Raw genomic sequence first — 22,854 nt, forward strand, 5'->3', positions numbered from 1 at the left:
AAATAGCAAGGACTATTTACACAATACATCAAAATCATCAACACAAGCTCTAAAGATTTTTTACTTTAAAAATCTTGAGTAATTCTAAACACAAAGTGTGCAACAGCAACAGAATACCAATTGTGGTGTATCAACCCTTCACATATTGGCCTACCTGTAAATACCAACCAATCATATAACTGTTTTCCTTCTGTAAACAAATCGATAATGGTGAGCAAGAGAGATCAAAAGCTTCCACACTCTCAAAGTAAAGTATGTAGTATTTTACGCTTTACCAACAGAAAACTTCTTCTTTAGAGCACTGCGAGATGCATTAATAGGCAAGAAGTCTGTTTCACAGTCAGAATCCAGTGACGAGGATATATTAAATGAGCTTGTAACCATGGTAACATTACCTATTCTCGGCTGGAAAGTGAAACAACACAATGGGAATAAGGTTTCGAAAAAATCTGAATACATAGCTGTTATGTCATCTAATAGCCATCTTGGTATGTTGTTTACCACCGGTACGGATGTAGAGTAAGGCACATATGCTTTCTTACAGATAAAGCTATATTAGCTATAACTTGGCATTGTTGGGTGGATTTTGTGTAATTCTTGTATTAGATAAACAGTGTTGCACCTGTTATACTTATTTGAAGTAAATACCAAGATTTTAAAAATATGGAGGTATCTAAATTCTAAAACTATAGATATCCACTTGAAACTGAAGATACTTAGTTTCAGAAGTATGGATATCCTACTCACATGGCCAAATGTTTATTTGGCGCTCTGTTGATTGTGAGTTTGAAATCGATGGGAAAGAAACATATTTGAATGCTTTAACTTAAGAGAACTAAAACAGCCTACATTTTGACTGGACCAAATAGTCGCAACAGCTAATGTCTGGTTACCTCAAGAACAACGCCATTTAGGTCGGATAGTCAAAGTTAGCTTATAGTAGGTTAATGTACATATTAAGATATTATATATGTTAATACGACAGGGACATCAGTTACATCACAGGGTTTGGTTTTGTTGTTTTAGACCTTATTCAGCAATGTTTGAGCTATATTGCAACGGTCTGTAAATTATCCAGTCTGGACCCGACAGTCCGGTGAGTAACAACACGAAATAGATCTTCAGTTCGAAATGGTTGACATCTTAGAGATTGTCCTGCAGGTCTACATGTTGGTCAGCTGACTGTGGCTTATGTCACCCTTTAACTTGTGTTTGGAATTGGTTGAAATCTCACAAGTGATGATTGCTTCATGACAAATGAACAATCATTGACAAGAATTTGTTAGCGTCATTTTTCAGATTTTCCTATCCAGGTTGTTATTGCAGATATGCATAACATGATGGAACCTGCTACTTTAAAAGTAATCAACTTTGTATCATGAACATAAACTTCCTGGAATCAATGGAATATTCAGTTATGAAGTTTCAGTCACTGAAGTGAATTTTCTAATTAACAAACAAGTTTTGAGACCCTGACAACTTTGAAGATATGTTCCGAATTGTTTGTGTTCTATTATGAGAAAATGTGATCAATTGCTTTGGGTATTTGGTCACTGTGACCAATCTTTGATTATTTCAATTAATCCGAACACCACTACCTGTAACCATAGCAGCTGATCGTACATTTCGTTTCTTTGTGTTCCAGATGGGTCATATGATCTGGTAGGACACGCCTGTCCGACTCAATCCAATAAGAATGTCAAGATTCTCACAAGGGTAGGCATTGTGTGCATACTGTCTGTAACGACAGAGGCATTCAGCAGATCTCACAGTGTTTGGGGACTGATTCCATGTTCCAGTAACCCCCGGATAAATGAAAGAATGTACTGTTTTATTATGTTATCTTGTCACTGTTGTTCTTTCACATATATGTGTAGGAGCGGCGTTCATTAAAGATTTCCCCTGACCCACTTTTGACAGACATATACAAACAAAACTTGGAACAGTTATTAATCTTTTTCTACATAGGCTTCTCCCAATTCTAGCAGACCATACACACAGCTTACATGTATCTTGACATTTTGGACTAAGTGACAAACAGTTACGTCAGTCATCTTCACTGGCAGTCTGCATATGCTGGATGGTGTCTTCATCATTGGCAGAATGGCGCCATGGTCACAAGTTTCTCCAGTCTAACTCTAAAATAGGGGGCAGTATGTTCAGTGCTGCACATTATCATGTGATCTGTTCATGTAACACTATGAAGTTCAGTCAGATATGATAACTTTAAGTGCCAGAGGAAATCATTAGTGAATGCTATGTCTTTCAGTTGATGAAGGAGTGAGAATATATATACATGTTCCTGTAATCTTTGCAATTTTGCTAGTACTTGTAGGGGTTGAAACATGTACATGATTCAAACCCACACCTTTTACAGTGAAACACCTCATCACCAGCACAATAGTCAGCAATCCCACAGGCACAGCCACAGGAGCTTCAAAAAAATGGATGACTTACTGTATGTTCTGTCCATGTGAATATGTTCTTAATAATAGTGTAATAGATGTTCTTTTGGCGTTCAGCTTGCATGTTCCACAGCGAAACGGTCAAACCTAATGAGTGTTCTGATGTCTGTAGATCAGAACACCAGCTGGGACAACCAGGGGATGTAACTTGGTGAAGGACACACATGTCCCATATACGTATCCATTGTTTACAGGTACCTCTGATGTGCTGGTGTTGAGGTGAACATGACTAGAACAGAGTAGCACAACTTAGAGAGAATACTTGACTTTCAGGGTGTCTTTTTCAGAGCTCTGAGCACGGACATGATGAAGTCACCTCCAGAGTTCAAGGAAGTGGAGATAACTCCGGGTACACAGGAGGAGGTGTTTGTGTCACACATCACAGACCCAGAGCACTTCTGTGTACAGCTGACGAGATGGAGTGGTGACCTTGACCGGCTGATGGATGACCTTCATGAAGAGTACAGCACTTTAGAAGGCAGTGCTGGCACCATGAGGCCGCCAGTCCTTGGCAATGCGTGTGTGGCCCAGTTCAGTGAAGATGAGGGATGGTACCGCGCTGTCATAACAGGTATGGGTACAGTGGGAATGAGGTATACTGAATTCTTAGTCGCATCTTCAATGAACGACAAGATATGTAAAAATGGGTGGAAGGAACAACGTTTGTCTCCCATTCAAATACACAGAGTTTTCCCTGTGCAGTGACAGTTATGATGCGTAGTGTCATATTTTGAAAGAATGCTCAGCCTTCTATTTCTTTAAAACATGTTGAAGACAAATTTCCAAATGAAATTATACCAGTTTCTCACCTTTATTAGTATGTTGTATTTTCGTCTTGCAGGTGTTCTGAAAAGTGGAATGGTGGAAGTGCGTTTCATTGACTACGGAAACTCTGAGTGCATGTCAGCTGAGAAGGTAAAGGAAATCCAGCCAGCCTACCTGGCCCTTCCACCAATGGCTGTCTGCTGTGGACTGACAGGAGTGACCTGCACACAGGGCTACTGGCCACCTGAGTTCACGGCTCAGTTTGAGGATCTAGCCCTTGATCAGACATTAACAGCCACGTTCAGGGGAGTAAAACCAGAGAGAGGAATTCTCTCAGTAGAACTGGTTAGTCCTTCAGGGAAGAGCATCAATGTAGACTTTGGGGCAAGTACAAATACAGCTTGCATAGAGGAAGCTTCTCTTGGCAGCACCAGGAAGATACACATCGGCCAGGGAGATGCTGACATGACGGTGACCTTGAACTCTCATGGGACTCCAGCTGCTGCTCTAGTTGGTGCAGAGGGAGCATCATCTCAAGTCAGTAACCTCCCAACAGTCGACCTATCCTCCGGTCAGAATGAAGTCGTGGTGGTGTATGCCTACAGTCCAGGCAGGTTCTGGTGCCAGCTTGTAAACTGTACAGAGAGACTGGATCATCTGAGCACGCAGCTCAACAGGGAGTACAACCAGCTGGGTCCTGCTGATGATCTTGGTGTCCTGACAGCTACAGAGGGAATGTTGTGTGCAGCCAGGTTCTCTGAAGACATGCAATGGTACAGAGGTGTGGTTCAGACAGCAGACCGGGATGAGATTGAGGTGTATTTCATAGACTATGGCAACACTGAGAGAATTCCTCTGCGTTCTGTGAAGGATCTGAAACCTGTGTTTAGAAGTGAACCAGCTCAAGCTATCAAATGCATGTTGTCCAACTTAAAGAGTGGCTCTCAAGAGTGGAGTGATGCCTCAGCAGAGATGTTTGAATCTCTCACCCTGGACAAACACCTGATGGCTGTCCAAGATGGTAGGACAGTGAATGGAAGCATTCCTGTGCGGTTAAAGGATCCAGTGCAGAGTTTTGACATTGCAGAGAAAATGGCAGAAGCCAGTCATGGGACTTTGATTAAAAGTAACATTCCAAGAGTGCCTGTGCATATGTCTAAGCAACCAACATTTCCTAGGCCTAATGTAACACTGACTAGTCAAGCTGAAGTGTTTGTTTCTTGGGTTGAAAATCCTGAAGTATTTTGGGTGCAGTTAAGCAGTAGCCAGCTACAGCTAGAGAACCTGGTAGAGAAAGTGCAAGGGATCTACTCCACAGAGGCAGCACCCATCAGGAGCATCCTCCCTGGGATGGCGGTCGTGGCCCAATATTCTGAAGATGATGCATGGTACCGAGCACTTGTCACCAAGATGAGAGGCAAGAAGGTGGATATTCTGTTTGTGGATTTTGGGAACAGTGACACCGTGAATGCAGACGCCTTGAAGGAGGTGTCTCCTCATATCATCAACACACCTATGCAAGCCATTCAGTGCAGTCTGAGTGGAGTCTGTCCACTCACCTCCTCTTGGACAGAGGATACCAAAAGTGTCCTGGAGGATATTACAAAAGATGGAGCTCTTTGTACCTTCCTGTCTCAACAAAATGGATCCTACACAGTCAAACTAGAGGTGAACGGATGCGATGTTGGCGCAGAAATAGTGTCTGCAGGAGTAGCTAAACAAATTCAAGAAAGTACCTCTGAATTGCAGAAGTCCTCTCAAGCCATTTTGGAGTCCCCTTTATCTGTCATGCTAAAATTTACTAACAGTTTGTCTCTGCATGTAAGCCAGACTGAGACTGGATTTGTGTCACACATTGATTCCCTGGCCAGTTTCTGGTTCCAACCCTCAAACAACTCGCCTGATTTGGACCGTCTGATGAAAGACCTAGAAGGCTTCTACTCTCAGGGCAATGGCATCCAGCTGCCAAACCCCCAGCCAGCAATGGCAGCAGTGGCCAAGTACAGCGAAGACTTATCCTGGTACCGTGCTCAGGTGCAACATGTTGACAAGAGTGGTGTCAGTGTTCTTTTTGTGGACTATGGCAATTCTGAGTTAGCAAGTCCTTGTAATGTTTGTGCAATTGGTTCACAGTTCCTCACCCTGCCTATGCAAGCCGTACATTGTAAGCTGGCCTTGTCTTGTAGCTTGGGCGCGGAGGTCGACGATACATTCCATGACCTTGTAACAGAGAAGGAAGTGCAACTGACTGTGACAGCCGTCCATGGAGGTACTCATGTTGTGGATGTACTACTGTCTGGACAGTCCATTACAGACACCCTGAAGAAAATGTTCCCTGCATTACAAGTAACTTCACCTAAATCTGTCGGCCTCTCAGCCTCTGGAAGACTGGACTACAAAGCACCTATTCGACCTACAGGAAAGACACAGCAAGTGTTTGTGTGTCTGGCTGAAAGTCCCGGCCAGTTCTATGTACATCTCTCTGACATTGATGGCCAGCTACAGGCAGTAATGGAACAGCTGACCAATATCTATAGTGACGGGGCTGGCACACCACTGGATCAGCCACAGTGTGGTCAACCATGTTGTGCTCAGTACTCAGAGGATGGAGAGTGGTACAGAGGAAAGGTCATGTCTGTTCAGGGAAACAATGTAACTGTCCTTTTTGTTGACTATGGCAATTCAGATGTTGTAAAGGGGGAAGATGTTAAAATGCTCTCTCCTACCATGCTCTCTCCTGGACCCTTTGCTCTGGAGTGTGCTCTTGAACATGCTGACCCAGTGACACAAGAATGGACAGATGATGCTATTGCTTACTTTGAAACATTAACAGCAGAGAAAGAAATTACATGTACCTTCAAGCAGGGCAAGGATGTTTCATTAATAGTCGATGGTGTAGATGTGCTTCAGAAGTTGCAGGAGAAAGGCTTTGTGAAAGTCAGTATGAATGGACCAGAAAGTAGTGAGTTGTCTCTTATTTACAACCCACAAACTGTTCCCTCTCAGCCGAACGCCGCCTACGTGACGCATGTGGAGGAGAATGGCGTCTTCTATGTGCAGCTGTCATCTGCAGAGGACCTGGTAAGTGAGCTGTCTGAGAGACTTCAGGAACTGTATACCTCGGACAGTGCGAGTCCACTGACCTCCATCGTGAAGGGGATGCCATGTTGTGCCAAGTTCACTGATGATGAAGCCTGGTACCGAGCAGTCATAGAATGTGTCCGGGATGGAAACATCAGTGTCAGATTTGTAGACTTTGGCAACTGTGATATCATAAGTAAAGAAAGTGTGAAATCTCTTGAAGTTGACTTCTTCACAGTTCCACCCTTAGCATTTGAGTGCAGGTTGCAGGGTGTGGCAACATGGCAAGGCAACCAGAAGCAAATGTTCTCTGAGGTCACTGAAGACAAGGAGCTCACTGTTCGATTTATCACCAAAACAACGCCATACACGGTGGAACTCAGCCATGGCTCTCTTAATATCATCAAGCACCTGATGCCAGATCTGACCTCGCCTTCTAGGAGTACTGGCTTTTATCCATCTCCCACTAGAACTGATCATCCTTCTCCAAAGTCTTTTTCACCCCCTTCATTGCATAACAGTCCCAAAACGATGCAGTCACCCAAGAAGTCATTTGGATCTCCTTCTTCAAATGTTCATACTGAGAGAAAACCTTTTGGTTCGCCGCCACAGAGGGAAGAGCCTCACAAACTGGCCAGATCATTCGGATCACCACCTTCAAGACAGGAATCATGGGGAAACCAGCGGAAATCATTTGGTTCACCTCCAGAGAAAGCCACACCAATACTTGAAAACATTCCTGTTGTGGATCAAGTGTATGGAGCCCAAACTGTACCAGGTGAACCAGTTCTTACATGCATCTCCCACGTGGAAGGAAGTGATATATATCTTCAGCAGACCAAGGACTTGAACACAATCCTCTCCTTTAGCAACAAGATTGACAACTTACCCACAAATACTGTGTCGCCTGCTGTGGGTCTTGCTTGTGGGGCTCTGTTCTCAGACGATGACACATGGTACCGTGCATGTGTTACAAAGGTGGAAGATGACAAGGTGTCTGTTGTGTTTGTAGATTTTGGAAACTCAGACATTGTTGCTTCAACAAAATTAAAGCAACTAAGTAGAGAGCTGTTAGGTGTGGCTCCCATGGCCTACTGTTGTCGCCTGAATGGCATCAGAATTCTAACATCAGAACTCCAGAATGTACTAGCAGAAGAAGCCGCTACTGAAGAACTTAGTACCAAGTTTATCTCTGAGGAAATACCTTATACTGTTGTGATGAAGACTCCAGTGGGGAAGGATCTGACAGAAATCCTCATCCCAACACAGCCTCCAGCTCAGGAAGTCCCAAGTCAACTTCAGCCAGGAGTTGTGTCCAACATCTCCTTAGATGGAACCTTTTTTGTGCAACTTCTCAAGGATGAAGCTGACTTGAGGAAAATTGAAGAGGAGCTGAAATTAGTCTATGCAAAGGGGACAATAAATCAGCTTGATACACTTCAGAATGGGCAGCCATGTTGTGCCAGATTTCCAGGAGATCATTCATGGCAGAGGGGAATGGTGAAGGGAGTCCATGGAAGTAGTGTTCAAGTTGACTTCTTTGATCTTGGTGTTGCAAAGGAAGTAAACTCAGCCTATGTACAGCCTATTCCTAGAAAGTTCATGCTTTGTGCTCCTTATGCATATCAATGTATTCTCAAAGATTTCACAAGCTGGACAGACGAGCAGAGGCATAAGTTTACCAGTATGACCAACGGGAAGACAATGAATGTACAGTTCCTTTCACAGACTGCACCCTATAAAGTCGAGTTGACGAGAAGTGTGGGGCTGGACCTGCTGGAGGAGAAAGCAGCTCTGCAGAGAGAGTCAGTCACCAGTTCCACAGATGCCCCACCACCATCTCACTCTTACCCTGCCCAAGACGTTACTGGGACGTGCTCAGCCTTCTTGTCATACATGGAAGAGGATGGGTCCTTCTACTTACAGTTGGCCAGGGAAGAGGAGAGCCTGACTCAACTGACAGAAGCTCTACAGGCAGAGTATACAGAGTCAGGTGGAGAGAGGATCTTTGGACTTAAACCTGGCATGGTTTGTTGTGCTAAGTTCACTGAAGATGACCAGTGGTACAGAGCAGTTGTGGAGTCAGTTGCTGAGGAACAGGTCACAGTACGATTTGTAGACTATGGTAACACAGATGTTGCAACGATGGAGAGACTCGCTGTGTTGACACCTAACAACATGTCAGCCCACCCACTAGCGTATCATTGCACCTTGGACGGGGTGGAATCCTGGTCACAGTGTCTGATTGATAAGTTTGATGAAGCTGTGAAGGAGAAGAAGCTTGAGGTGACGTTCAAGACATCCGCCCCGTTGTTCAGTGTGGTGGTGAAGCTGGAGGATGGGGAGAATGTGCTTCAGTTGCTGCAGGAGGAGATAGCAGAGGCAGCCAACAGTAAGATGAATGCTCTTGTCAATATACACCTCCTGCTTTAATCTAAAAACACCACAGCATTAGTTAATTGACTTACATGATTTAGGTCATTGGAAACGGAATAGGATGAAATCTAATGATTGATTTATCATAATAATTTTGTGGCCTTCGTTAATTTAACTGTATAACTGGTATGTCATTTGAGAAATAATGTGTGGTAATGATAACTGGGTACATGAGATAAGAATTGTGAGACTGGGTTAATGTATGGAAGTTACATCAGTGTGTCTCTCCATGTACAGTGGTGAGACTGGGTTAATGTATGGAAGTTACATCAGCGTGTCTCTCCATGTACAGTGGTGAGACCGGGTTAATGTATGGAAGTTACATCAGCGTGTCTCTCCATGTACAGTGGTGAGACCGGGTTAATGTATGGAAGTTACATCAGCGTGTCTCTCCATGTACAGTGGTGAGACCGGGTTAATGTATGGAAGTTACATCCGCCTGTCTCTCCATGTACAGTGGTGAGACCGGGTTAATGTATGGAAGTTACATCAGTTTGTCTCTCCATTTACAGTGGTGAGACCGGGTTAATGTATAGACATTGTATCAGTGTATCTCTCCACTCACTGAGTTGAGTTTACAGATGTTACATTTAGATACAATTAGAACAACATGTGACAACATTTCTTGTTTTCAGTGTTCAGTTATGTGAGATGTTTGTTGTAGCAGCAGATGGTTTCCGGCACAAGAAACTGGTCCCTGGTGAGAGAGTCCAGGTCTTCGTAAGTCATGTAGACACTGTGCTGAACTTCTGGGTGCAGATGGTGACATCAGAGCGTGACCTTGCTGAACTGTCTGCAGCGATAAGCGAAGGCTATGAGACTCCACAAGACTCACAGGACTGGCTGAAAGTTGGTTGTGCTGTGATTGCTCTGTACGCTGAAGACGGGCAGTGGTATCGTGGCTCTGTCAAGACTGTTGGTGAGGAAACATGCAGGGTACAGTTTGTGGATTACGGTAACTCGGATGAAGTGGCGAAGGCAAACATATACGCCATTAAACACGAGCACTTGAAACTGCCTGTGCAGGCTGCCAGCTGCAAGCTGTGCAACCTGGCTGTGGTAGAAGGCAAAGAAGATGCTGCCATGGACACACTGTTCGAGGTCACCAATGAAAAAACACTGTCCCTAGAGGTTGTGCAGAAGTTGCGAGATGAGGATGTTCGATACAGCGTGCAGTTATATGATGGGGATGTTGATGTGAAAAAGAAGTTGTTTGATGATGGACTATGTTGTGTTGTAGAGAAGGCTGATGTATCTCTGGTAGAGGGGACAGATGTATCTCAGGTAGATAGTAAGGCAGTGGAATCACACGTGATGGACAGCAATGTGTCTGCTGTTCCTTCGGACTCTTCCCAAATGTTTGCTGATATTGAAGAATTGGACACAGTCCCAAACCCATACAGTTTGATTGAGCTTAAAGAAGGACAGAGAAGTGCTGTCCGTGTCATCCATGCTGTCACCCCAAGTGAGTTGTACATCCGACCTGACAGCATGAAGCACAGTGTTGACGACTTGATGGAGAATATGTTTGAATTTTACAATGATTTGGCAGAAGGTGACATGGTGCTGGAAGCTCCAGAGCCAGGCCAGATGTGTGCATGTCGGTGTAGTGGTGACAGTGAGGCTTGGTGCCGAGGCAAGGTGTGCTGGCAGAAAGGAGGACAGTGTAAGGTCTTCTGTGTGGATTTTGGCACCTCCGAAACAGTGGCATGCTCTGCTGTGAGGAAGCTCCCAGAACAGTTCCAGACATTGCCAGCACAGTCAGTTCTGTGCACCCTGGCCGGGGTCTGTCCCACGGAGGGTGTGTGGAGCCAAGCAGCCATTGAGCTGTTCCGAGAGCTAACTGCAGACAAGTGAGTTGTTTAGAGAACTAATTTCCGATAGGCAACATATTTTCAGAGTTAACTGCAGACAAGTCACTGTATCAAAACCAGGTACTAAAGCTGGGAGGGTGAAGGTTACAGTCACATGTGGAAGCTGGGAGGGCGAAGATTGCAATCAGACGTGGAAGCTGGGAGGGCGAAGGTTACACTCAGACGTGGAGGCTGGGAGGGCGAAGGTTACGATCAGACATGGAGGCTGGGAGGGCGAAGGTTACGATCAGACGTGGAGGCTGGGAGGGCGAAGGTTACGATCAGACGTGGAGGCTGGGAGGGCGAAGGTTACGATCAGACGTGGAGGCTGGGAGGGCGAAGGTTACGATCAGACGTGGAGGCTGGGAGGGCGAAGGTTACGATCAGACGTGGAGGCTGGGAGGGCGAAGGTTACAATCAGACGTGGAGGCTGGGAGGGCGAAGGTTACAATCAGACGTGGAGGCTGGGAGGGCGAAGGTTACGATCAGGCGTGGAGGCTGGGAGGGCGAAGGTTACGATCAGACGTGGAGGCTGGGAGGGCGAAGGTTACAATCAGACGTGGAAGCTGGTTGTAACCTCATCTTCAATAAATCCAATGTGCACTTTGTGTAATTCCATGAACACAAAACCATATTGGAGACGATTCATTTTTACAAGTACATCAACAATAAGAACTTCATTGATAACTGATCTAACCAATAACATAGAAATAACTGCCAGTGACCACAATTAATTGGTGCCATGCAAGAATGTTGCAACACATGACCCTGCCATTTTGTTGTCATCCATGGAGTAAATAACCCAATATGTCTGAGTTTAACTGCAAATGTTTCTTGTCCTAGAACACTGATCATGGACATCTTGACCCTGAGAGAGAATGGGAGCTGCATTGTGCATCTGCTGCACATGGGACTTGCTGTGAACCAGGTGATGCTGCAGAAGAATGTCGGTGTGGATGCTGCCACGCCTGTTGCGGTTAGTCACAAGGTGAAACGCATCTTCTCCGACAGTTTGGACACCCCTGTCAAGCTTGTTCTAGAGACCGAAGCTGAGAACCTGCCTGAAACCCAAATAGGAGGAAAACCTGTGGAGGAGGTCATCAAGTATGTTTGCATAGTGTAAATGTTGGGTGTTGATTATCGTGTGGAGATGGGGGGGTTGCATGTTGCAGGGAATGTATGTGTATTGTGTGTGTCATGGATGTGTGTGTGGTTGTATGTGTATTGTGTGTGTCATGGATGTGTGTGTGGTTGTATGTGTACAGTGTGTATGAGTGAGGGAGATATGTATGTGTGTGTGTGGTGGATGTATGTGTAGTGTGTGTGGTGGATGTGTGTGTGGTGGATGTATGTGTATTGTGTGTGTGGTGGATGTGTGTGTGGTTGTATGTGTACAGTGTGTATGAGTGAGGGAGATATGTATGTGTGTGTGTGGTGGATGTATGTGTAGTGTGTGTGGTGGATGTGTGTGTGGTTGTATGTGTACAGTGTGTATGAGTGAGGGAGATATGTATGTGTGTGTGTGGTGGATGTATGTGTATTGTGTGTGTCATGGATGTGTGTGTGGTTGTATGTGTACAGTGTGTATGAGTGAGGGAGATATGTATGTGTGTGTGTGGTGGATGTATGTGTAGTGTGTGTGGTGGATGTGTATGTATTGTGTGCAGTAGTTTGTAGGAAAATGCATCTCATAGTCCTTATCTCTGTATACCTGAGTCCTCATTTTGTGTGTGAAGCTATGCCAACCAGATCCAACATGTTCAGAAATATCATCAGTGGTCACCTTTTGGTCTTTTGTAACAGTGTACCATTGTCTGTGTGTTCCTTCACTTTGTTGTAGTACAGGAATGATGTGTTGATATCTCCTCCTTTCTCTGTTTGAAACTCACAGTCCAGAAGCACATATTCTGATGGACGGACTGTCCCATCCATGTATATTCTGACGCATGGACTGTCCCATCCATGTGTATTCTGACGGACGGACTGTCCCACCCATGTATATTCTGATGGATGGACTGTCCCATCCATGTATATTCTGACGGACTGTCCTATCCATGTATTTTCTGACGGACGGACTGTCCCATCCATGTATATTCTGACGGACGGACTGTCCCAACCTTGTATTTTCTGACGGATGGACTGTCCCATCCATATATATTATGATGCATGGACTGTCCCATCCATGTATATTCTGACGGACGGACTGTCCCATCCATGTATATTCTGACGGACTGTCCCATCCATGTATATTGTGACGGACAGACTGTCCCATCCATGTATATTCTGACGGACGGACTGTCCCATCCATGTATATTCTGACGGATGGACTGTCCCATCCATGTATATTCTGACGGACGGACTGTCCCATCCATGTATATTCTGACGGACTGTCCCATCCATGTATATTCTGATGGACGGACTGTCCCATCCATGTATATTCTGACAGACTGTCCCATCCATGTATATTCTGATGGATGGACTGTCCCATCCATGTATATTCTGACGGACGGACTGTCCCATCCATGTATATTCTGATGGACAGACTGTCCCATCCATGTATATTCTGACGGACTGTCCCATCCATGTATATTCTGACGAACGGGCTGTCCCATCCATGTATTTTCTGCCGGACGGACTGTCCCATCCATGTATATTCTGACGGATGGACTGTCCCATCCATGTATTTTCTGACCCATGGACTGTCCCATCCATGTATATTCTGACGGACGGACTGTCCCATCCATGTATATTCTGACGCATGGACTGTCCCATCCATGTATATTCTGACGGACGGACTGTCCCATCCATGTATATTCTGACGCATGGACTGTCCCATCCATGTATATTCTGACGGACGGACTGTCCCATCCATGTATATTCTGACGGATGGACTGTCCCATCCATGTATATTCTGACGGACGGACTGTCCCATCCATGTATATTCTGACGGACTGTCCCATCCATGTATATTCTGATGGACGGACTGTCCCATCCATGTATATTCTGACAGACTGTCCCATCCATGTATATTCTGATGGATGGACTGTCCCATCCATGTATATTCTGACGGACGGACTGTCCCATCCATGTATATTCTGATGGACAGACTGTCCCATCCATGTATATTCTGACGGACTGTCCCATCCATGTATATTCTGACGAACGGGCTGTCCCATCCATGTATTTTCTGCCGGACGGACTGTCCCATCCATGTATATTCTGACGGATGGACTGTCCCATCCATGTATTTTCTGACCCATGGACTGTCCCATCCATGTATATTCTGACGGACGGACTGTCCCATCCATGTATATTCTGACGCATGGACTGTCCCATCCATGTATATTCTGACGGACGGACTGTCCCATCCATGTATATTCTGACGCATGGACTGTCCCATCCATGTATATTCTGACGGATGGACTGTCCCATCCATGTATATTCTGACGGACTGTCCCATCCATGTATATTCTGACGGACGGACTGTCCCATCCATGTATATTCTGACGCATGGACTGTCCCATCCATGTATATTCTGATGGATGGACTGTCCCATCCATGTATATTCTGACGGACTGTCCCATCCATGTATATTCTGATGGACGGACTGTCCCATCCATGTATATTCTGACGGACCGTCCCATCCATGTATATTCTGACAGATGGACTGTCCCATCCATGTATATACTGACGGACTGTCCCATCCATGTATATTCTGACGGATGGACTGTCCCATCCATGTATATTCTGACGGACTGCCCCATCCATGTATATTCTGATGGATGGACTGTCCCATCCATGTATATTCTGACGGACGGACTGTCCCATCCATGTATATTCTGACGGACTGCCCCATCCATGTATATTCTGATGGATGGACTGTCCCATCCATGTATATTCTGACGGACGGACTGTCCCATCCATGTATATTCTGACGGACTGTCCCATCCATGTATATTCTGACGGACTGTCCTATCCATGTATATTCTGATGGACGGACTGTCCCATCCATGTATATTCTGATGGACGGACTGTCCCATCCATGTATATTCTGACGGACTGTCCCATCCACGTATATTCTGATGGACGGACTGTCCCATCCATGTATATTCTGACGGACGGACTGTCCCATCCATGTATATTCTGACGGACGGACTGTCCCATCCATGTATATTCTGACGGACGGACTGTCCCATCCATGTATATTCTGACAGACTGTCCCATCCATGTATCAGTTTGACAACATTTCTAGTGCAAGTCTGTAGTCCAGGTCTGAAGAAGTTGTCAGATGTTACATTTCAGCAAAACCAAAGAATGGATGGCACAGATTCATGGTCATCTGTTTAACCTGGATGGTTCGAACCACTTTCCTAAGAAGTGGAATTCCTCAGATATGCTCGCTGCTGTCCGAATCTTGACTCCAGAAAATCTTGAGGCTGTAATTGTAGGGTTTTGCTAGCATGTACTGGATGAACGAACATCAACCATGGAACTATAAAAGCTGCTGGTCTACAGTGAGATTTCTAGTGTTTCCTCAGAGCATGTTCAAACTCATCCCAGATGATTGGTGCCAGTTTGTTTTTTGCACTTCTGAAACTTATTGTTTCCTTGTCATCAAACCTCAACATACTTATCAAAGACTTGAATCTGATTTGGAATCGGAACACGTGTCAGCAGAGTTACGATGAGTACCCAAATTTCTGTTTTGTCTGTATTTGTCCATTCTGTATCGCCTGTCCCCTTATCTGTTACTACTTTCTTTCCGTGAATGTGAGAAAATTTCACTATGGTGTCAACCATGTTTCCTGCAATATACTTTGTTTCTTCATGGACATGGTTGTTGCATTGATTACTCTTTGGATATTTCGTGGAGGAGTAAGAGTAGATCCAGGAGGAGCTTTCTATCATCTTCCTATGTTTTGTCCTAGATGAATTTCTTTGACTTCTGAATGAGACTTCTGTTGTTGGCAAGCTATAGCTCATTTTAATATTGTGTTGTCCTCTATAGATACATTTTTTAGGTCTAATCACTAGTTTTACATTCTTCTCTATGATATTCTAGTTAGTTTTACTGGCCTTTCTTTCACAGGGTTTTACAATGTATGTGCTTTTATCTCATTTGTATTTTTTATTAATCGTTCTCGTCACGACTCTTTCCTTCGCACGTTGATGAACCAACTGCATGGGGGCCGCCATATTGGAGCTAAGTCTTTTTAACGCGATGACCGGGAAATATGGCCGTATTGGAACAGAGGTTACGTAGGAAGATATGACAGGAGTAACCTCTGTCGGAAGTGAATGTCGTGAGAAAGGAAACAATCATTTTCCTCAATGCTACTTTTACCTGATCTTCCCCTGTTGCTGATATTGAAGTGCTACTGAAGCAATTACATCATAGGGCAGTGATGGACAGTTTTCACAGTTCGTAGTTAGAAAAATAGTCATTTACCAGGGCCTAAATAATTTTAAAACTTCTTACGTCTACTGCCAATACATTTGAAGAATTATAGATTTTGGCCTTTTAGAGGAATGCATGAACCAAAATGAACATGCCCCTAATATTAAAGTCTTTGTATGCATGAAAACACATGTGGGCCTCAAAAGCCAAGGAGATACATTAAACCAATCTGTCTCACTTCCACACATTTTGTCATGTTCATTACAGGACGACAACTTTGAATGTGGGGGAAGAATACGAAGTGACTGCCAGCCACATTGAGTCTCCAGGCCAGTTCTTCTGTCAACTCTTGTCCTCCGTTGCCAACCTTAACCTTATTGCAGAGCAACTACAGACTGCCTCCACTGAAACCCGTGAGGTGGTCAATCAAGAACACCTGGCTGTAGGACGTGTAGGCATGGCACGAATTGGGGATGAGTGTTTTCGGGGCAGGCTGATGACAGTCGGAGAATCTGACTGTGATGTCCAGCTGGTGGACTGGGGAAGGATAGAAACTATACCAGAGTCAGACTTCCTAGTCCTGCCCCTCGACCTCACTCAACTCCCGTGTCAGGCCTTCCGGTGCTGTCTCACGGACATCACCTGTGCTGGACGGGACTGGAGTTTAAAGAGCTGTTCTCGCTTTCAAGAACTTGTCAAGGATACAAAACTTGTTGCAAGGGTCATTTCTAACCTGGACAGCTGTTGTATGGAAGTTGACTTGTTAAGTGATCAGAAGTCTGTAGGTCAAACCCTTGTGCAAGAACAGCTGGCAGAGATCAAGGAAGATGAAGAACATGTTATTTTACAGCGAATTGAAGCATTTATTGACCCCTTCCCCATCACAGAGTTACATGATGCATCTGACAAGAATATTATTACTGCTGAGAGGGAGGATGGCTTCCTGTATCTGAAGCTGGGGACTGAGAAAGATTACAGCATTGAGTTAGGTCAAGACTCCATCTTGGACAAGTTTGTCCTTGACCTTACAGAGGTAACGAAACAGGTGGAGGTCATGATGGAGGGTGTTCAGAAGTACATTAACAGTGATGAGGCTACACAAGGTGATGGTGACTGGGAGCCTACCTGTGACAAGCCTTGCCTGGTGGAGAAACATGGAGAGAATATGTGGTACAGAGGGAAGATGGTGGCCATGGAAGACACCGTGTATAAGGTGGGTTCATATCAGATTAGGAACAACTGGTTCCCTATCAGCATGAAACCCCTGGTTCGCAGATATTGAAATGTGATATTACCCAGTTATATTTTTGTTATATTCCAGTTATGTGATATTCCCCAATTTCATGTGTCCCAGATTTTCCAACCCTGAACTCTGGGTTAGAATTCGTCTTCAGTAACCCATGCTTATTGTTTGAGGTGACCAATGGGTTCAGACTTGCTGACTTGAAATGCGATCATGGTTGATGACATATCAAGGTATTGCAGTTGTGTAGATCAATGCTCATGCTGTTGATCACTGGATTGTCTGGCCCAGTCTCGATCATTGACATACATCGCCATACAGCTGGAATATTGCTGAGTGTAGCATTAACTGACCAAACGACCAACTGATCTTCTAGGTGTGTGAAATTCCCCAATTTTATTCTCTGTTATATTCCAGGTGTACTTAGTGGATTACCGAGAGACGCTGAGTTGTGAGCGGGGCAGGATACGGAGGCTGCCCCCACAATTCCTTAAGGTCCCTGTGAATGGCTTTGAGTGCCAGCTGGCTGACGTGGCACCTGTTGATGGGGCATGGTCACAAGAAGCCATCACCCACTTCCATGGTAACTGTCTTTTAGTTGTCTTTTTGTGTATGTTTTGGATTTGTTTTTATGAAGGGTTTATACAGGGTTGCCCTCCGTGTCCGTCGGTCCATCCATACAAAGCAGAATGTACTCTATCCACTGTTCCACAAAAAAAGCTCTGTGGAATTCAATGAACTTATACATGAGCTTTCTTGGGACTCTTATGGTGTGCATCTCATATTTTGATTTTGTGTTTTATATATTTTTTCAATTTTAATGCCGTTTGAACTTGCACAAATTTTGTTGAATTTCTTTCTGAGCATGGGGTTTTAGAGGAGGTGTACATTATCAACATCTTCTCAAAAACTACTCTACAGAATTAATTTAGATTACACAATTGCTTTACAGGGACTCTAAATGTGTGCATCTCATATTTTGATTTTGTATTGTATTTATTTTTTCAGTTTGAACTTACACAAATTTGTTGAATTTCTCTCTGAATATATATTGTTAGGATGAACTCTATCCACTTCTCCACAAAAGCTCAGAGTATGAAATTAACCTTTTTAACTTGTAGCAGTTACTTCCTACCTGGTTTAAAAATAGGTAGCAAAATCCCTTACTTGGTAGCAGCATTTGTTCGTATTGCTGTTAATCTCTCCCTTCCTCCCAGTCCCAGTAGTGTCTTTGGCCATATGGAACCAGGGATACTCTATAACAGGGATTGGTCACTCGCTTGCTTTCCTTACCATTTGTACTAATTAACGTGTTCCTCGTCATGCTCCACTGCACACGTCGACTTGGTTTGTTCTCAGCGCAAATCGGCTGCGCTTAACAGTATTTCAACCAGTTTATTGTCGGCAACTATCGGCATCTCCCGGAGTAATACTCGGTAAATTGGAGTAGGCTCCCCTGAATGTTGTCACAACAAGCTGCTTACACTTCCTGTCGCCAGTTTCAGTTATCTGCAGGCCCTTGTGGTCTTCTGTCAATTAGATCTCATTTCTTTTCAACTAGCATCTTGCCCATAATTTGTATTAATGTTCAGGAATTATCCCTGATCCTTCGCGTTAATCCGAACACTTCTGTTTTTCATCAAAAACGTTTGGATAGTGAAACGTACGGACTACTGAAACGAACTTTTATGAACACAACTACAGTAGGGTTACTTCCCTTTGACATGGCAATACAAAAACATACGAACGTATACAAGTTGGCTGAATGTACGATGTGGTGTTTGGGGGCAAGAAATCAACTTTCAAGTTAGTCAGTTTGACATTGGCATACTTGTGACTGACAGCATTGTTACGAAGTAAGATCACGTGTCAACGACGTGATTGCATCTGTCTGTCAAATGATCATAGCCAATCACAAAACATATCCGATGTCCGAAATTGTGCTCTTGCCGATAGACTGTCCGAATTCTTGACCAAAATGTTTACACATAAGATCAATATTGGCTATAGGGTTTTCTCTTTTTTTTTTTTGTGCTGCAGTAATTTCACATCTTTTACGCCTAGGGGCGAGACTTGCCATTATGACTGACAAGCGTCAGGTGATCTCATTTTGACACGATCAGTGTTTTATACAGGAAGTAAGCATGACAGGTATTACTCCAACTATCCAAAAGTGAGACCAACTAATTGATCAAAATCACAAACTAACGACATCTTCAACTCGCAAGTGTCACTTAACAATTACCACTGAATGGGGCTCATGGTGTGAAGGGATTATCCCAACCTTTTTGATGTACCGCCGGATTAATGAAGCAAAACTATGTGTAATTAGCTAATCTGTTACCGCTGATTAACGTTCGGATACGGAGAGTGAAGCACCGGATTACTGAATCAACAGTTAATGAGTTTACATAGTAAACAAGATTGGTTACAGCTAGCTATTGTTCGGATATCGCGGGAATCGGATTGTTGGGGTCCAGACTAACACGGCCTGACTGTATATATTCAGTGCCGCATAGGAATGTCAGCAGTCTATAACTAATGTAAACTTCTCTGTGCTCCATACACTTCACTAATGGATTTTGTAGGGACTGTGAAACTCTCTACAATGAAGACTATTTTGTTTTTATTGGTTTGATTTCAACAAAATGGGTATGCAGACTTTAAAGACTGCAAGTGGCAGCAAGCCCTGATGGCCAAATGGCAAACTAAAGAACTGCAAACACTGTTGTTATATGTATTTGAAATGATCTGTTACACAATTAAAATGTATCATTATGTTTCAGTGGTTTTCTGTTTGTGTGGAATGCTTAGGCTGCATAAAAATATGTTTCTCAGGCACATTCTTTTCAAAAGTGACGAGTAAGACTTTGATTTTTAATTTTTGATAGAAAAAATGTGATGAGGGAGGAACACATTTTTATTTCTTTTTCCTTCAGGAATACAGTTTGGAAAGTTAAGCACATGTTAATGAGTTGTAGATTCAGTCACTCTCATTCTTACAGACACTCAGTCTATAATGGACAAATGGACGGTCGTGGCAAAGTCGAAATTATTTTTTTTGAAGAGGGCAGTTAATGAAGATGACCAGATGTCTTCCTGCATGTGCGGATACTGACAGAATGTCAACTGACACAGTCACTCCCACCTAAAAAAACAGAAAGTTTAAAACCATCACAAAGCGTTAAAAAGTCCTTTGCAGTTTTGTCAAATATCAACAATAGTTTCAGAACTAAAACATTCAAGCATCAAAGGCATCCATGGCAGATTAGAACAGATCAGATATGTCATACCTCACACTTTCACCAGATAGAATATTCCCCTCAATACTTAGAGGTGTATTTGAAAGAAATGAATTTTAGGATGACTAAACACATTCAAACATTGGCTTGTAGTAATGAGTGATCAGATCAGATCAACGATATGTCATATTTTTCACACACATGAAATACTTGTGAATGTATACACCCTACCAATTATTTTTTTAATTCATAAAATCATCACTATTACTTCCAAACACCTCTCACCAGATGGAACGTTTCCCTAACAGAAATTAAAGGTGTGTGTGAAAGAAGTTTTTTGAGCAATAACTAGAAACACTCAAAAAATGCTGTGTAGTATTTCAATGGCGGATCAGAACAGATCAGCGAGATGACACGTTTTTCACACACCTCAAATACATCCTAACAATATGTTTAGATTATCAAATTATAAATATTACCTGCAAACACCTTTCGGATCATAGTATATTCCCCTCATAAATATTTAAGGTGCACGTGAAAGAGGTTTTGGAGCAATAAGTAGAAACACTCAAAGTTATACTATTTCAATGGCGGATCAGAACATTACCGCGAGATGGCACATTTTTCAACACCTCAAAACACCCTACCGATTTTTTTTAAATTATAAAATTAGCACTATTACTTCCAAACACCTTTCACTAGATGGTATGTTCCCCTAATGGAAATTAAAGGTGTATGTGAATGAAGTTTTTGAAGCTGAAACAAAAGCACTCAAACAACGCCGTGGAATATTTCAATGGCGGATCGGATCAGATCGGCGAGATGGCACATATTTCACACACTTCAAGTACGTCCTAACAATTTATATTAGATTATGAAACTATCACTATTACCTGCAAACACCTTTCGCCTGATGGTAAATTCCCCTCATAAAAATTAAAGGTGTAAGTGAAATACGGTGGTGAGTAATATCTAGACACACTTCAAACAACGGCGTGTATTATTTCAATGGCGCATCAGATCAGATCGGCGATCTGCCACATTTTTCACACACCCCAATTAAACCCCAACATGTTTTTAAGTCACAAAACTATCACTATTGCTTGCAGACACCTTTCAACTAAAGGTATATTTCCCTGCTAAAACATAAAGGAATGTGTGAAAGAAGCTTTTATTGACGAAACTCAGTCTATCTTCGCTGTGTACCGATAATTGAAGCCAGAGAGTTACAAGATGCCGACTTGAAACTTTACTACAAACATATTTTCTTATACTGACACTAATTACAAATATGTGACTAGAACTGAAGTAACAGAACAGGTGACTTACCTTCTACGTGTAGGTTCCGAGTTGTCACAACACTCAGCGAATGTAATCAGCTGTTGAAAATGAACCGAGCTCAATCTTAAATACTAAGCTGCTGCCATATTGTCTCCACTGGTCACGTGACAAAGTGAGACATACGTTCAGCGGTTTTTCGAGGAGTTTCACCTCCCCTCTCTATATAGGCTCCCTGATGGAACTGACCCTCTCTCCACTTCCTCACCACCTTTTCACTAGTGGTCTGTAGGTCTAAGAGTTTGATTTCATTAAATCTCTAAGTGTATCTGTCTGCTGTCCACATCTCCAGTCAGGTGGAGATCTATCCTTTGAAAATGATGGCTAATTGATGAACATAAGCAGTTTTCACTTAAAAATTTCATGTAGCAAGATGTTGCAACTGTGTTTTCCTTTCTGGTAGCAAAATAGGATTTTAAGTAGCGAATTTGTCAACCCTAAAATCTTCTCAACAAAATTGATTGAGATTATACATGTTTCATTCAGACTCTAGAGGTTGCATCTCATCCCTTGTTCATCCAGGTTCTTAATGTTGTCTCTTCTACAGATGTTTGATGTTAGTTGAAATTAGTTCTATTCATCCTCTTCATAACATACAACAGGAGGTGTACTTTATCCACTTCTCAAAAACCACTGCACAAAACTCATTTAGCACACGTATGTCGTTGATAGAAATTCAAAAGGTGTGCATCTTATATTTTGTTTTTGTATTTTATAGCTTTTGTATATTTAGAGACATCTGAACTTAGGTAATTTGTGTGGAATTTCTTTTCTCCACAAAATGTCTTAACAGAATTGATTAAGCTTATGCTGTGTTTCATTAGGACTCGAAAGGTGTGCATCTTATAGTTGCATACATGTTTATTGAACTTGTTTAGTAGAAATTAATCCCCACAGCACACAGTGCAGGGAACGCTTCCTACAGCAGCAGGGGCATCCATGTCCCTGGACACAATTTTGTCTTGTTTATGTTAGAAATAATCAGCAACAGAGGAGTCCTTTCACTGACTGGAAACATTGGCTAAAATATCTT

The 22,854-nt window shown here is 43.2% G+C and overlaps 1 protein-coding gene across 2 annotated transcripts in view; it reads left to right on the forward strand.

Annotated features, from left to right (window-relative positions):
* The window catches only part of LOC137291834 (maternal protein tudor-like), a 48,851-nt gene that overhangs the window by 10,875 nt on the left and 15,122 nt on the right, over positions 1 to 22,854 (forward strand). The window contains exons 2-8 of one of the 2 annotated variants that reach the window (XM_067823376.1): positions 1,646 to 1,716; positions 2,753 to 3,036; positions 3,307 to 8,703; positions 9,412 to 10,600; positions 11,444 to 11,704; positions 16,266 to 17,211; positions 17,659 to 17,824. In XM_067823376.1, the coding sequence (XP_067679477.1) occupies positions 1,697 to 1,716; positions 2,753 to 3,036; positions 3,307 to 8,703; positions 9,412 to 10,600; positions 11,444 to 11,704; positions 16,266 to 17,211; positions 17,659 to 17,824 (8,263 nt within the window). In that variant the 5' untranslated portion in view covers positions 1,646 to 1,696. The remainder of the gene's footprint in view (positions 1 to 1,645; positions 1,717 to 2,752; positions 3,037 to 3,306; positions 8,704 to 9,411; positions 10,601 to 11,443; positions 11,705 to 16,265; positions 17,212 to 17,658; positions 17,825 to 22,854) is intronic. The other variant, XM_067823377.1, reaches the window with a different exon arrangement.

The sequence above is a fragment of the Haliotis asinina genome, chromosome 7 (assembly GCF_037392515.1).
Source record: "Haliotis asinina isolate JCU_RB_2024 chromosome 7, JCU_Hal_asi_v2, whole genome shotgun sequence".
In the NCBI taxonomy this organism is placed as follows: Eukaryota; Metazoa; Mollusca; class Gastropoda; order Lepetellida; family Haliotidae; genus Haliotis; species Haliotis asinina.